Source organism: Phaseolus vulgaris, chromosome 4, assembly GCF_000499845.2.
Source record: "Phaseolus vulgaris cultivar G19833 chromosome 4, P. vulgaris v2.0, whole genome shotgun sequence".
NCBI classification, from domain to species: Eukaryota; Viridiplantae; Streptophyta; class Magnoliopsida; order Fabales; family Fabaceae; genus Phaseolus; species Phaseolus vulgaris.
In genome coordinates, this window is record NC_023756.2 from 23,244,286 (window position 1) to 23,260,847 (window position 16,562).

General features: G+C 49.3%; 2 protein-coding genes across 2 annotated transcripts; both read left to right on the forward strand.

Annotated features, from left to right (window-relative positions):
* The first annotated feature begins 9,530 nt into the window (after positions 1–9,530).
* LOC137838499 (uncharacterized) lies at positions 9,531–10,415 on the forward strand. Its single transcript, XM_068647744.1, has one exon. The coding sequence runs from the start codon at positions 9,531–9,533 to the stop codon at positions 10,413–10,415; it is 885 nt and encodes a 294-aa protein (XP_068503845.1).
* On the forward strand, positions 10,415–13,396 carry LOC137838501 (uncharacterized). The gene has a single exon (XM_068647745.1). It carries the CDS (start codon positions 10,415–10,417, stop codon positions 13,394–13,396), a length of 2,982 nt encoding a protein of 993 aa, XP_068503846.1.
* Positions 13,397–16,562: the final 3,166 nt, after the last annotated feature.

The window sequence follows — 16,562 nt, forward strand, 5'->3', positions numbered from 1 at the left end:
AAAGATTTGACATCAATGACAACTCCATCATTGTTTGGTAAGCTTTGGGAGCACAAGCTCGAAATGAATAGGCTTGTTGTCCAAGAAAGTGAGGACAAACACAACAAGGGCATAACACTCAAAGCTTGCAATCACAAACAGCAACAAGACTCAAGTGGAAGTGAGGAAGACACCATGAGTCTGCTATCAAGAAAATTCAGCAAGTTCTTGAAGAAGAAAAGTCAAGCTTCAAAGAGGTATGGTTCTAAAAATCCCAGTGATTTTAATATTAACAAGTACACTTGCTATGGCTGTGGGGAACAAGGTGATATCAAGGCAGAATGCCCTAACAATGAAATTAAAGAAAGAGCAGATTTCAAAAATGAGAAAAGGGGAAAAGCCAAAAAGGCATATGTGGCATGGGATGACAATGAAGTATCATCCTTAAGCTCTTCTGATGACGAAGAAGCAAATTTGTGCCTTAGAGCATCTGTATCCAGTAGCATGAGTTCGTCATCTTCAGTCAAAGGTAACAACTATTATCAATTGCTTGAAGCTTTTAATGAAACTCATGAAGAGGCTAATCGATTGGCACTTTCTCACAACCGGTTGAAAGGTCTAAATAACTGGCTGGAAAACAGAACAAGCCTCTAGAAGAAGAGTTGGGAAAAACAAAAGAAGATTTTGAAAACCTTGATTTAAGTTACAAAAACTCATCTTGCAGTTGTGAGTAAAAAGTTTGTGAAAATTGTGGAAATATTGAAAGAAAGATTCACTATCTTTTGAAAACCTTAGACAAACTTACAATTGAAAAATCCAACTTTGAAGATGTTCTTGCATCTCAAAATTGTGTTTTTGGAAAAGCTGGTTTAGCTTTTTATCCACAAAGCAAAGAAAATGGGATTTCGAAACCTTTTTCAACTGTGCCAGAAAAACAATTGGTTAAAATATCGATTCAACTGGTTGTTACATGCTTCTATTGCATGAAGAAGGGTCATTCAGTTAGGTTCTGCAGGTTTCAAAAATCTCTTGTTCCTAAAGGGATCTTTAAATGGATTCCAAGATGTTTTGATGGTTCCAAAGACAAGTCTAACACAAAGGGTCCCAAGTTCTTTAAGGGATCAAACCTTGTGATTTAACAAGTTTTGTTTTGCAGATTTTTGACTATACTTGAAGGGTCAGAAAGATCAAGATCTCAAGAAGATTTGTGTACAAGACAAAGCATTGTCCTGATTCTATGAACTGCTTACATTTGTGTAGCTGTAATCTGAGGATAATTGTCTTGATCTTCTCTTTGTTGAACATTTGTTTTAAATTCAATTACATGAACTGCTTACATTTGTGTAGCTGTAATCTGAGGATAATTGTCTTGATCTTCTCTTTGTTGAACATTTGTTTTAAATTCAATTACATTTTCTCTATGTCTATGATTGGATTATAATTACCTTGTATTTCATTTGTCCCTTATACAATCTATGTACATTGTAAACCTTGATGTTTGAATATAGCATGACTATTTGACAATATGATTTTATCTAAACTTTTCATCAGTGCAGAATTTCAACCGATTGTTTCTTCGAAACAACCGATTGTTTTTTATCTGTCAACACTGGGCAAATCTGTTCTAATTTCTATGTCCTGATTTGTAATTTTGTTCAAACCAAGTGATATTTATGGTCAATATTGTATTTGTACCGTCCCGTACCCGGGCGTTGACCAGAAGTCAAAGTCAACACATGGTGGGACCCTTCAAGGGACCCAAGGAAGAAAAGTCAACAAGTCGACCACTCGTGACGTCGCCAAAGTAAGACGTCACCCTAAAGTAATACGTCGCCCTAAAGTAAGACGCCGCCCTAAAGTAAGACGTCGCCCTAAAGTAAGGCGTCGCCAAAGAGAAGACGTCGCCAAGAAAGACGTCGCCTAAGCAAGACATCGCCCAAGCGAAGACATCGCCTAAAGTAAGACATCGCCTAAGCAAAGACATCGGGCCTCGATAGTTCAGAACAGTAGCAAGGAGAAGAGAAAGGTGGCTTCAAGGCCATAAGTTCTAGTACCAGTAGGGGGTAAACCTGACTCGTGAAGTATCCACACCACTGCTGGGAGACCCTGGGACAGATACGACCCATGAGAGGGCCATGACCAGGGGAGAACCACGTGCATGATACGAGAGAAAGGTAGATACACCCCCAGGGAGAGTGACTAGTGATTGGGGCGCATGAGTTGGCACCCAAAAAGTCAACCCACGTGACAGAAGCACTTCGTAGAAAAGAGGGCTCACACGATGGAATAACCCTAAGTTAGGTGGCGGCGTTGTGGGACCCTCTGCACAGAATAACGATCAAGTCAGAGGGGCACGTGGCAATGCCCACGTGCTCATTAAAGGTTTCAGGGAAAGTTTTCCAAGGTACGCGTTAAGTAAGTTAAGATTCGTATATTCCAAGGCACATTTTTATACGCCTTCAATGCGCTTCAACGCGATTTAAATTCAGAAGGTATATAAAAAGGGGCTTTGGGTCGTTTGAAAGGGGGAGAGTTTTAACCTAATTCTCATAGTCACACAGAGCACAAACCCTAATTGTTCTTGACGGTGCACCCAGTTGTGAGCACAAGGCAATTAGGGCAACACAGTTTTAGCCCTTCATTACTAGTTATTCAGTTATACAGTTTTCGACCACCCTCAGAGCATTCGTTCAAGTGTTCCGATACGGGGGTGTGTCACCCTTTGATGTTTCTCGCTAGCTGACTTGATCGTCGGAGTGCAAACGGCCGCGAGGGCGCCCCTTTGTTCACTTCTTTTCAGGTACTCACAAACGGAGCAGAACAAAGGTGCCCTAGCTCGCGAGGACAAGCCACGAAGTGGATCGAAGCAGAACCAGTGGCCCAGATCACCGCGCACAAGATTCAGAGTTTTGTGTGGAAGAATATCGTGTGTCGTTTTGGTGTGCTCAAGCGTTTGGTATCAGATAATGGGACTCAGTTTGCAAGTCACCTGTTGAAGAAGTTGTGCGAGGATATTGGAACACAACAGGTGTTCGCTTCTGTGGAGCATCCACAAACGAATGGGCAAGTGGAGTCAGCTAATCGGGTTTTGCTGAGAGGTTTGAAGAGGAGGTTGGAGATGGCCAAGGGGTCTTGGGCTGAGGAAGTTCCCCGCATAATATGGGCATATCATACCACTGAGCAATCGGGAACCCACGAAACCCCGTTTAGCTTGGTGTATGGGTGCGATGCGATGATCCCAGTTGAAATCCAGGAAAGCTCGCCGAGATTCCAGAACTTCGTGGCAGAAGACTCGAATGCAGAAAGGAGAATGAACTTAGATTTGCTGGATGAGGTCAGGGAGGAAGCAAGGGTGAAGGCTGAAGCAGTAAAGAGAAGAGTTGAACGCAAGTACAACTCTAGGACAAGGCCAAGGCAATTCAGAGATGGCGACCTGGTGATGAGAAAGGCCCACCAGTACGAGATGAAGAACAAATTGTCACCCAAATGGACAGGACCGTTTAGAATAACTGAAGCACTCGGGAACGGCGCCTACCATTTGGAAACACTAGAAGGAGGGGCGATTCCCCGCACTTGAAACGCCACCCATCTCAAGTTTTATTATAGTTAAAGCATTGTAAGTAGCAATTAACTTGAATAGTTTGAGATGTTTAAGTTAAAACAGTTTTTCAAAGGGGCACTCTTTTTCCCTAAGGAGGGTTTTTTAACGAGGTCACCCAATAAAGAAGGTTTTGAAGTTTATCAAAGTTTCTGAGTTTATTAAGTCTGCATGTTTATCGTTTTTAAGTTTTCGAAGAAAAGACTTTGTCGTCCTTGTGTAATTTAGGGCAAATTCAGATCACATGCTTTCAGTACGAAATTTTAAAGCATAAAGTTTTAAGTCCTCGTCGCCATCTGGCGATCGGAGGCACAAGTATGAAGTTTTTAGTCCTCCTCGCCGTGAGCGAGTGTAGGCGAGAAAAGTTTAAAAAGTCCTCCTCGCCGTGAGCGAGTGTAGGCGAGAAGAGATTAAAAAAGTCCTCCTCGCCGTGAGCGAGTGTAGGCGAGAAGAGATTAAAAAGTCCTCCTCGCCCTGAGCGAGTGTAGGCGAGAAGAGATTAAAAAGTCCTCCTCGCCGTGAGCGAGTGTAGACGAGAATAGATTAAAAAAGTCCTCCTCGCCGTGAGCGAGTGTAGGCGAGAAGAGATTAAAAAGTCCTCCTCGCCGTGAGCGAGTGTAGGCGATAAGAGATTAAAAAGTCCTCCTCGCCGTGAGCGAGTGTAGGCGAGAAGAGATTAAAAAAGTCCTCCTCGCCCTGAGCGAGTGTAGGCGAGAACAAATTGCAAGTCCTCAGTGCATCCGGGGGGAAGAGGAGATGTAACCCCTGGGCAAGGTAGAGGCACCAGATAAAGTCCTCCTCACCCTCGAGTGAGTTCAGGCAAGAACAGATTGCAAGTCCTCAGTGCATCCGGGGGAAGAGGAGATGTAACCCCTGGGCAAGGTAGAGGCACCAGAGAAAGTCCTACTCACCCTCGAGTGAGTTCAGGCAAGAACAGATTGCAAGTCCTCAGTGCATCTGGGGGAAGAGGAGATGTAACCCCTGGGCAAGGTAGAGGCGCCAGAGAAAGTCCTCCTCACCCTCGAGTGAGTTCAGGCAAGAACAGATTGCAAGTCCTCAGTGCATCTGGGGGAAGAGGAGATGTATCCCCTGGGCAAGGTAGAGGCGCCAGATAAAGTCCTCCTCACCCTCGAGTAAGTTCAGGCAAGAACAGAAAGTCCTCCTCACCCTCGAGTGAGTTCAGGCGAGAACAGATTACAAGACCTCTTTGCGTAAGCAAATCAAGGCGAGATTGCAAGTCCTCAGTGCATCCGAGGGAAGAGGAGATGTAACCCCTGGGCAAGTTGAGGCACCAGAGAAAGTCCTCCTCACCCTCGAGTGAGTTCAGGCGAGAACAGATTACAAGACCTCTTTGCTTAAGCAAATTGAGGCAAGTTTAAAAGTCCTCAGTGCAGAACCAGGCCAGCAAAGAATTAGGCGGTAACCTAGAAAATACACATGTCGCTTAGCAGATCAGGCAAACCAGATTTCAGATACTAAGAATAACCCACGCCTACTGCTTAGTAAGTGATTTCGTGTCAAATGTTATTGCTATAGACTAACCGTTTGTTCAAGTTCAGTTGATTTCCAGAGAATTAAGCGCCAGTTTGTGCTAAGTTAATTGGGTTGAGTGAAAACCGACCAAGTTATCAAGTGATCGCACAACAGATAAGTTAAAGCCACGTAGGTCGTCGAAAATGCAACCTCTTAGTCTTTTTGTTGAACAAGTCACGGCTTAAGACTGGGGGGCTTGTGTACTGATCAGGTCATCAGGTGTAATGACGTGGACAAGAGAAAGGCGGGTGGTCAAGAAGTCAAAATAGTCGTCGTTTGTGGAAGTGGCGCTCTGCAGTATACATAATCGGTTGTCGCCGAGTTGGTGTCATCGCCGTGTTAGATAACGGAAGATCAGGTGGTCTGGCATCGCCGCAAGAAGAACATCGCCGGATTTCCCAGTAAACTCAGTTGAAGCTGTTAGGGGTTCAGGCGAGGAAGTTCAAGCGTGTGAGTTCAGTAAAGACAAGAATGCCACATGGGTAATGGGCGAGGCCTTAGTCTTTTCGCTGAAACAAGTGTCAGCTCAAGACTAGGGGGCTTGTGTACCGTCTCGTACCCGGGCGTTGACCAGAAGTCAAAGTCAACACATGGTGGGACCCTTCAAGGGACCCAAGGAAGAAAATTCAACAGGTCGACCACTCGTGACGTCGCCAAAGTAAGACGTCGCCCTAAAGTAAGACGTCGCCCAAGAGATGGCGTCGCCCAGAAAGACGTCACCTAAGCAAGACATCGCCCAAGCGAAGACATCGCCTAAAGTAAGACATCGCCTAAGCAAAGACATCGGGCCTCGATAGTTCAGAACAGTAGCAAGGAGAAGAGAAAGGTGGCTTCAAGGCCATAAGTCCTAGTACCAGTAGGGGGTAAACCTGACTCGTGAAGTATCCACGCCACTGCTGGGAGACCCTGGGACAGATACGACCCATGAGAGGGCCATGACCAGGGGAGAACCACGTGCATGATATGAGAGAAAGGTAGATACACCCCCAGGGCGAGTGACTAGTGATTGGGGCGCATGAGTTGGCACCCAAAAAGTCAACCCACGTGACAGAAGCACTTCGAAGAAAATAGGGCTCACACGATGGAATAACCCTAAGTTGGGTGGCGGCGCTGTGGGACCCTCCGCACAGAATAACGATCAAGTCAGAGGGGCACGTGGCAATGCCCACGTGCTCATTAAAGGTTTCAGGGAAAGTTTTCCAAGGTACGCGTTAAGTAAGTTAAGATTCGTATATTCCAAGGCACATTTTTATACGCCTTCAATGCGCTTCAACGCACTTTAAATGCAGAAGGTATATAAAAAGGGGCCTTGGGTCGTTTGAAAGGGGGAGAGTTTTAACCTAATTCTCATAGTCACACAGAGCACAAACCCTAATTGTTCTTGACGGTGCACCCAGCTGTGAGCACAAGGCAATTAGGGCAACACAGTTTTAGCCCTTCATTACTAGTTATTCAGTTATACAGTTTTCGACCACCCTCAGAGCATTCGTTCAAGTGTTCCGATACGGAGGTGCGTCACCCTTTGATGTTTCTCGCTAGCTGACTTGATCGTCGGAGTGCAAACGGCCGCGAGGGCGCCCCTTTGTTCACTTCTTTTCAAGTACTCACAGACGGAGCAGAACGAAGGTGCCCTAGCTCGCGAGGACAAGCCAAGCGCAAATCAATATTAATAAATCAGATTCTTCTTATCTTAGAAATTAAAGTTGCTTTTAAAGTATGGCCAAATCAATATGTGAGTATTTGTACTTTCTGTTTGACTGACAAAAACAGCTTTATGGTTCAGATTTGATTCGTTTTTCTGTTTTGAAAACAACCTACATAATGCCAACTCTGACCAAGAGTTGGCTATATAAGGATTGCAACAAGCTGTTGTTTTTCACACAAACAACCTATTGTTCTTCTTTTTCCTATGCTCTAAGTTTTCTCTACAATGTGCAAAAGTTCCTCTCTGAATTAAGTTATGACTGGAACTCCTCCATCTACTAAAAGGATGAAAACCAGGGCTGTTAGGAGTGGTGGGAAGCTTGAAGGGTGGTTCACTGGAGAATCAGAATTGATTGACAAATACCTACATGAAACAAGTAGGAAGATTGTCAATACACCCAAGCTTGTCTCCTTTACATGGATGAAACAGAAAAATCTGAATATTGTGAGGAGTCTACTCAAGGAACAATGGCTGAAATGTTTCCTTGAGCTCACTAGAAACATTTATCCAGATTTTGTGAAGGTATTTTACACTATCCTTCAATTCAATGGTGTAGATATGGTCATCACAAATGATGTAAGGGTTGTTGTGGCTGGATTGAAATTCTCTGGAATGAGAATCAACAGAGGCAATCTAGGGGTTGTTTAAGAGTTCAACAAAATGCAATTTTACAAATGTTGTCTCAAGAATCCCCTCTCCACAGTAAGAAATTTTTCTGTTAAAGGGTTAAAGCTTGATGAAAGGCTCACAGCCTTCATAGTGTCATGGATCATCACACATAGCAAAAATCCATAAGGTTATGTGATTTCCACTATCACTATGTAATTTTAATCTCTAAATTTCTTCACTATTTTGAAGTGAATATAGAAGAAGAGCTAGCTAAAATTATCAATCACTCAAGAGAGATTACCAATGGATCCCTAAGCAAAATGGGGTTTACTAAAATTGGTGGGAGATGGATGAGCAAAGAGGGTGATCAAGCTGGCCCAAGTGGAACCTGTTAGAATATATGGCCTTAAACGAGAGGGAGGTGAATTGTTTAAAGGGGGTTTTCGAAAAAAATTTAAGCTAGAATGAAATTCTTTGCAAGAAACCAGATTAGGAATTCAGTTAGCCAAGAAACAAAGCACAAAACAGCAAAGCACCATAAAAACAATCGGTTGTTTCTTTGAAACAATCGGTTGTTTATACCAGCAAATCAACAACAATTGAATTTAAATGAGTTTAAGGGAAGAAAGAGATACACAAAAAGTTTATACTGGTTCACTCTTAAACCAAGAGCTACATCCAGTCCCCAGAATCCACTAGGCAATCCACTAAGCAATCAAATACAGATTACATACAAAACCACCAAAGAAGTGACCTTGAACCCCTTAAGAAACACACTTCCTTTGGCTCAGCACACACCAAGAATGTTGATCTTGACAACATCTAGAGCACACAACACTCCTTGGCTTACAACACCAGAATTTACAAATGATCCGGTCGGTCACAGTTTAGGGTGACGTCAGCGACTGATGGCCACGTGGGCCGTACTTAGTGGGACACGTGGGCCAGGGAAGCTGATGCATCTCGAAGAGAGCGATCAGGCGGAGATCGGTGATCAGAGGGAATGCGCGATCATCGATTAGGTGAGCCACGAGGCTGATCGGTCGTGGTGTCACGCACAGCTAAGCTGGGAACGAGAGGGGATTCCCGGGGAGAGCGCTGCAGCCGAGCCTTGTGTGGCATGGCGTCGGGAGTCAGAGAAGTCGTACGCCCTTCAGTATCGTGCACAAGAGTGGTCTGAGGAAGCTGGCAGTCGGTCGGCACTCTGTAGCCCATGGCGTGCGTGGGCAGAAGGGGTGATCGTTCACACGACAGGGAATACCTGGTATGCGCGCTGGTCCAAACCGCACCTGGTACTCACATTGAGGTTGCCCGAGACACCCAACATATGAAACACGTTAAGTTACTTTGTACGCGAATAACTTAGGGGTGTGACAAGGTATATAAAGGGGTACCACGCTCATTTCTAAGGTACGCTTTTCATACGGATAAGTGGCTAGTTTTCGCACAGAGAGAAGAGAGAGAATTTGCAGAGAACACTGTCCTCACAGAGATCACAGAGTGAACTACTCTTTGGTGGTTTTGTTCGCTGACTTACGGAAGGCTGAGTTAGACGTTGCGAAGCATTCAAAGGACAAGACATCGGCAAGATCATTTGGCGCCCACCGTGGGGCCCGTGTGAATTTGTGATCCCATCCACTGTGCTGTTAGATTTCATTCGTTTTTTAGACTCTTTGCTGAAAGAATGAGGAAGACAAGGCAATCTTCACCTGCGCCATCAGCTGAGGAAGGGGCTGTAACAATGGCACAAGTCTTGGAGATGATGCGAGGGCTACAAGATGACATGGCGGCGTCAAGAATGGCACAAGAAAGGATGCAAGCGGACTTGGCTGCATCACAAGGACGAAATGAAGATTTGAACCGGGTTAATGAGGAGCTGCGCAGGTCTTTACGGGCGCAGAGGGAGGGAATGGCGGAGGAAGGGGTGGCGCCGCCACCATCTCCCCCCAAGACCTTCCCCATGCCATTTTCATCTGAGATCATGGGTGCAGTGGTACCACCAGGCTTGGTGGGGGTGAAGGCCTCTTTTACAGGGGTGGAGGACCCCGAGGCGCACCTGACGGCGTATACTGCAAATTGTTCATGAGCACCCTCAGCGGGATTGCGATGGAGTGGTTTGTAAGCTTGCCGGAGGGCCACATCACTTCGTTTCAACAATTTTCGAAGCTGTTCATGGAGCAGTATTTTGTCAACTGGACACCCCCTGTGGTGTCGTACGATCTCTTTGACGTGCGCCAGAACCAAGGGGAGTCCCTCCGGGACTACCTTTGCCGTTTTGGGGCTCAGGTGGTAAGGCTACCCAGCAAGGACGAGGACATGCTGGTACATGCGTTCAAGAGAGGGATTCTTGCGGGGCCCTTTAGTGAATCCCTGATCAGGAATCGCCCCAGCACGTTCGCGGAGGTTAGGCGTCGTGCTGTGGCGCACATCGCGGCAGAAACAGCAGTTTCTGAGAAACGGGAGAGCGCGATCCCTAATAAGTCGCGCGCAGGACCCAGCAGGACTCAGCAGCCAATGAGGGTGCATGAGGCCAAGGAGGAAAAGAGGGCTCAGGGAAAACCTCGCCCTTATGAGCCTCGAAGGGACCAGAATGGAGGGCGCGCGAGGGAGAGCAATGCGCCCCCCAGGTTTGATTTCGTGGTGGAGCTGGCGGAACTGATCGCCATTCCAGCCATAGCAGCAAGGCTGCGAGAACCAGAGAAGACTGACAGGGTGCTGGGACGAGAGAAAGATGTATGGTGTGAGTTTCATAAAGCTTATGGCCATCCCCTCCGCACGTGTTTGGCGTTGGGACACCAACTCGCGGAGTTGGTGAAAAGCGGTTTTCTAAACGATTACTTGCGGGAGCCACAAGGTGATCAGGCATCGGGGGCCCCAACGGGGACCCATAGCACGAGGTACCAGTGCACGGGGAAGTGCACACGATCTCGGGAGGATTCTCTGGGGGAGGATGCACGGTCTCCTAGAGAAAGAAGTACGCGCGGTCGGTGATGGTAGTCGACTCGGCGGAGGAGGATCACTCCCCCGACGTTGACATTATCTTTACCAAACCCGATCTCCGGGACGTTGTGCCTCACGACAACGACCCAATAGTCATCTCCCTCGTCACGGCGGGAAGGAAGGTGCACAGGGTCCTCGTGGACCAGGGAAGCTCGGCAGACGTGATGTTCTGGCCGACGTTCAGCAAGCTGCAGTTGTCCCCCGACCATCTGAAGCCATACCCGGGATGTTTGTATGGTTTCGCAGGGGACCAGGTAGAGGTGCGGGGCTATGTGGAGCTGAGGACCACATTCACGGATGGTACCACAGCCCGCACCGAGAAGATTAAATATTTGGTGGTCAATGCCCCGTCCGCCTACAACATACTGTTGGGAAGACCAACACTCAACAGGTTGGGGGCTGTACCCTCGACGAGGCATATGAAGCTGAAGATCCCTTCGATGGAAGGGGTAGTCATTACCATAAAATCAGACCAAAAAGAAGCTCGCCACTGCTACGAAAACAGTCTCAAGCAGCGGAGAGGCGTGTGCCATGTTACCACGACGCCACCACCAGGGTCGGACGAAGGACGAGCGGAAGTCGCGACGTTGGTGAGAGGCACGAGCGGCGATGTGGAGATGGAGGAAGCAGGGCTCGGGGGCACGGGAAGTGCCCAGGATGAAGCCGACGGAGCGAGAGAGGTCGCACCTCGCGAATCTGGGATTGCGAGGGTGGTCATCGCCAGCGAAAGAAAGCCCCACCCGACCGAGGGATGGGTAGAGACGGAAATCATGGGGAAAAGGTTCAAGCTGGGAGGACTGCTCGACGAGGGCACGCGACGGCAGATCTCCGGGGTCATCGAGAAGAACTTGGGTGCGTTTGCATGGTCAGCCTCGGACATGCTGGGTATTGACCCGGACTTCCTATGCCACCGCCTTGCAATGGACCCTCAGGTCCGGCCGGTGCGCCAAAGGAGGAGGACGTTCAATGAGGAAAAGAGACAGGTGATCCACGACGAAACCCACAAACTCTTGGCTGCGGGACATATTAGAGAAATCCAGTACCCGGAGTGGCTGGCCAATGTGGTGCTGGTTGAGAAATCAAGCGGCAAATGGAGGATGTGCATGGATTTCACCGACCTCAACAAAGCATGCCCCATAGACTCCTATCCCCTACCTAACATCGACACCCTGGTGGATAGTGCGTCAGGGTGTCAGCTTATGAGTTTCTTGGATGCTTTCTCGGGTTACAACCAGATCAGGATGCACCCGATGGACGAGTGCAAGACCGCGTTCATGACCGAGCGGTCCTGCTACTGTTACAAGGTAATGCCGTTCGGGTTGAAGAACGCGGGGGCAACCTATCAGAGATTGATGGATAGGGTCCTCTCGCCGATGCTGGGTCGGAATGTGCAGGCCTATGTTGACGACATGGTGGTCACCTCGCGAGGGAAGGAGCAGCATGTCGCTGATCTGGAGGAGCTTTTCACAACGATCGCCAAATATGGTTTGAAGCTCAACCCGAAGAAATGTATTTTCGGTGTGGAAGCAGGAAAATTTCTGGGTTTCCTCTTAACGGAGCGAGGGATTGAGGCGAATCCCGAGAAGTGTGCGGCGATCATGGCAATGAGGAGCCCAGCGTCGGTGAAAGAGGTGCAACAACTCACCGGCCGGCTGGCGGCATTGTCGCGATTCATGTCTGCTGGAGGGGAAAAGGGCCATCCTTACTTCCAGTGTCTCAAGCGGAACAGCAGGTTCGTTTGGACCGAGGAGTGTGAGGAGGCGTTCGTTAAGCTGAAAGCGTATCAGGAAAGCCCGCCGGTGCTGTGCAAGCCACAGATGGGCACCCCTCTCCGTTTGTACTTCGCTGTAACGGAGAGGGCGGTCAGTTCAGTCCTGGTCCAGGAGCAGGACCAGGTCCAGAGACCTATTTATTTTGTGAGCAAGGTGCTGCAAGGCCCTGAGGTAAGGTATCAGGCTCTGGAGAAGGCAGCCCTGGCAGTGGTGTTCTCGGCGAGAAGGCTGCGTCACTACTTTCACAGCTTCACGGTTGTGGTAATGACTGATTTGTCAATCCAGAAGGTGCTGAAAAAGCCCGACGTGGCGGGAAGGATGGTGAAGTGGGCCGTAGAATTATCCGAGTTTGACATCCGATACGAACCCCGAGGACCGATCAAGGGGCAGGTGTTTGCGGACTTCGTCGTTGAATTGTCATCGGGCGCTGCATCACCAGAGGGATCGGTCTTCCAATGGGTCTTATCGGTGGACGGATCCTTAAACCAGCAAGGGAGTAGCGCGGGGGTCATTCTGGAAGGCCCGAACGGGGTGCTGATCGAGCAGTCCCTGCGTTTCGCCTTCAAAGCCAGCAACAACCAGGCGGAGTACGAGGCCCTGATCGCCGGGATGTTGCTAGCAAGGGAGATGGGTGCGAGAAGGTTAATGGCCAAAACCGATTCCCTGTTGGTCACTGGGCAGGTAACGGGAGAGTTCCAGGCCAAAGACCCGCAGATGGTTGCGTACCTCGAGTACGTGCGCACCTTGAAGGCGTCCTTTACGGCGTTTGAGTTGATTCACGTGCCGAGAGAACAAAATGCCAGAGCTGACTTGCTCGCCAAGCTAGCCAGCTCGGGCAAGGGGGGAAGGCAGAGGACCGTCATCCAGGAGACGTTAAAGGTGCCTCGCGCGTTCGTCACAGACAACCAGGTGTTGCAGGTGTGCAAATCAAGGGAGCGTATAGCGATCAGTCATCGGTCCCTCACTCAAGAAACCTTAAGAGCACCGAGGGTGAGGGCGCGACCGATGGCATCCAATGAGGTGATGGAAGTTGACGCCGCTGGGAGGGTTGACACGTGGATAACACCATACCAGCAGTATTTGGCAAATGGGGTGCTTCCGCCAGAGCCGGCAAAGGCAAAAAGGATAAAGAGAGCTCGAGCAAATTCACTCTCATCGATGGGGATCTCTTCAGATTTGGGTTCACCCATCCGGTGTTAGTGTGTGTGTACGGAGAGCAGTGCACGAGGCTCATGTCGGAGCTCCACAAGGGAATATGTGGGAGCCACGTCGGTGGTCGCGCCCTGGCAGGGAGAGTCCTTCGTGCATGGTATTATTGGCCAACGCTGAGGGAAGATTGCGTGGGCTACGCCCAGCGATGCAAGCAATGCCAGCAACATGCAGATTGGCACAAGGCGCCCCCCGAAGAGCTGAGGTCGATTCACAACCCATGGTCGTTCCACACGTGGGGAATCGACATCTTGGGGCCTTTTCCCCTGGCGATCAGGCAGATGAAGTTCCTGATCGTTGCCATCGAATATTTCATGAAGTGGGTAGAGGCAGAGCCGGTAGCGTAGATCACCGCTCACAAGGTTCGACAGTTTGTGTGGAAAAACGTTGTGTGCCGTTTTGGGGTGCCCAAGCGTCTGGTCTCCGACAATGGCACCCAGTTTGCAAGTCACCAGCTGAGGAGCCTGTGCGAGGAGGTGGGAATACAGCAGGTGTTCGCCTCGGTAGAACATCCTCAAACAAACGGGCAGGTGGAATCGGCCAACCGAGTGCTGCTCAGAGGGCTGAAGAGAAGGCTGGAAAAGGCCAAAGGAACGTGGGCGGAAGAAGTTCCCAGGATCGTATGGGCCTACCACACCACACCGCAATCTAGCACCCATGAGACACCCTTCAGTTTGGTCTATGGGTCAGACGCTATGATTCCCGTGGAGATACAAGAAAATTCACCAAGATTTCTAGGTTTCGTGGCTGAGAAGTTCAATGAGGAAAGAAAGGTGAACTTAGATCTCTTGGACGAAGTGCGAGAAGAAGCCAGGGCAGCGCTGAAGCTGTAAGGAGAAGGGTGGAACGAAGGCACAATTCCAGGGTGAGGCTGAGGCAGTTCCAGGAAGGAAATATGGTGATGAGGAAAGCACACCAGCACGAGATAGGGAATAAGCTGTCCCCCAAGTGGACCGGCCCGTTCAGAGTGGTGGAGGCGTTGGAGAATGGTGCTTATCGGCTGGAGGCCTTGGATGGAGGGGCGATCCCCAGGACATGGAATGCCACGCACCTGAAGCTCTATTTTAGCTGAAATTGTAAAGTAGTTGTGCTCCCGCGCTAGTATAAACAATTTGACCAGTTCAGGGGGCACTCTTTTTCCCCAAGAGAGGGTTTTAATGAGGCCACTGAATAAAAAAGAAGTTATCAGTACAAGAGTTTGCATAGTTCAAAGTTAAAATCCCCCCCCCCTCGCCCCAGCGCGAGCGCGGGTGGTCGATTGGGCCTCCCTCGCCCCAGGCGCGAGTGTGGCAACCGGTTTAAAGTCCTCCTCACCCCAGGCGTGAGTCCGGGCGGCTAAGGTTTGAAATGCCAGGGGTGCTAGTAAGCCCAAGAAGGGAAGGGAGGATTTCGAGAAACACCCTTACCCAAGTGGCACAGCATCAATATTGGCACGGTAGAACTCTTAGTCAAACCCTTTCTCACCCCAAGAGTGAGAAGGTGGAGGTACGACCCGAAGTGCCAAAGTTCGATGACCTTGGGGCAGGCAAGAGGGGTTGTCGCGAAACACTCTTCCCCTCGATATCAAGGTATCATCTTACACTGATTGGTGGTAGAGTCCTCTATGCATTTAGCGCTAGAGCGACAAACCTGATCGGTTATCGGCAGTCGAGGCGTTGTTAAAAAAGTTTCAGACAAGTTCTTACGTCAGATCAAGTCATCGAAGGTCACTCGTGTGATCGAAGTTAGAGGAAAAAGCGGTTCAAACGCAGTTAAGGTTTGGAATCGAGCTCGTTTAGGTTTAACAGTTAATCGCGCATAGCAAGGGATAAAAGCGAAGAAATACACAATCAAACAAGCAATGGCAGGAAAAGAAAATTCAGTATATACTGTCGAAGTTTACACGAGTGTTCATAAGCAAATAAAGAGGGCCACATCAAGGGCGGACAATCTTGCCATCCACCACCTCGAAATTTATGGATAGTTGGGAGCGATCTACCTCTGGGAAGGCGCACTTGAGTTGCTCGATAGCAAAGTCAAAACCTTCAGTAAAGGTGTCGGCCGCCTCCTCCCATAGTTTGGCCTTCTCAAATTCAAACCCAGCTTTGTCGGCCTCGAGCGCAGCCTTCTCGGTGGTCAAGGTGGCAATGGCTGACTCGACATCTTTGAGTTTCTGAGCACTCGTGGCGAGGGCCTCCGTCAGGTTTGCGTTTTGTTGACGCATGTAAGTGGTCTCAGCCTCGAGTTGGACGGCCTTACCCGTCGTCTCCATCAGCTGGGAGTCGAGAGTGGCAACGGCGTCCCCCATCAGCATCTCAGTTTTGATAGTCTCTTGTATTTGTTGGACGCGCGCCATTTGGGTCTCCTCCAACATCTTTTTCAGCATGTTGTTGGTGTCTTGCAAAGCCTCATAGTCACTTTGCAGCGACTCCTGTTGGCCAAGCAGTTCCTTCACCCTACCCTCTAACTTCTCGAGGCGGCGATGCTGCGTGGAGAATTCCAGTGAAAGCACCATCTGACGGGCCAGATGAAGGTCCAACTCACTGGAGCTCCACTTGATCAGCTCTTGGTTTTGCAGCAGCTGCTTGGTCAGGCGGAGAACCTTGGGAAGTCCCTCGGCGCTAGGGCCCGTCACTCGGAAGGAGCTCTCTCCACCACCCTCAGTGGTGGTGGCGGAGCCTTGGGGACGCGGTGATGACAGAGGGTGAGGGGTCTCCTCTGAACGCACGATCCCACTCCCAGCTGCTTGGGTAGGTGGGGCTGACTTTGCTGGGGGTGGGGAGGAAAGGGGGGCTGGTGATGTGGGCGCTCGGGGGATGCATGAGCCTGAGGGAGCGGGCTGGCATCGCCCTTAGGGCCCTCGGTTCCTTTCCTTTTCCGTTGGACTAAAGGGGACCCGGAGCTCTCCACCTCAACGGTTATGACGGTAGTAGGGGCCTTCACCAACCGTCTCCTCTTCTTGTCACCCCTAGTTTCATGCCCTTCAGCTGGCGCGACCGAGATGGGGGAAGCGCGAAGGGGCTCGGCGGTCGCCTCCACTTCGATAGGGGCTCCAGTAGCCTTTGCCGCCTCTCTTTGTCAGAAGTCATGTCTGCATCAGTTCAACATGGTGAAGGGTTAGCATACCGAGTTCAAAGAAACAATTCAAAGCACAGAAAAGCAGTTAGCAAGTATGTGC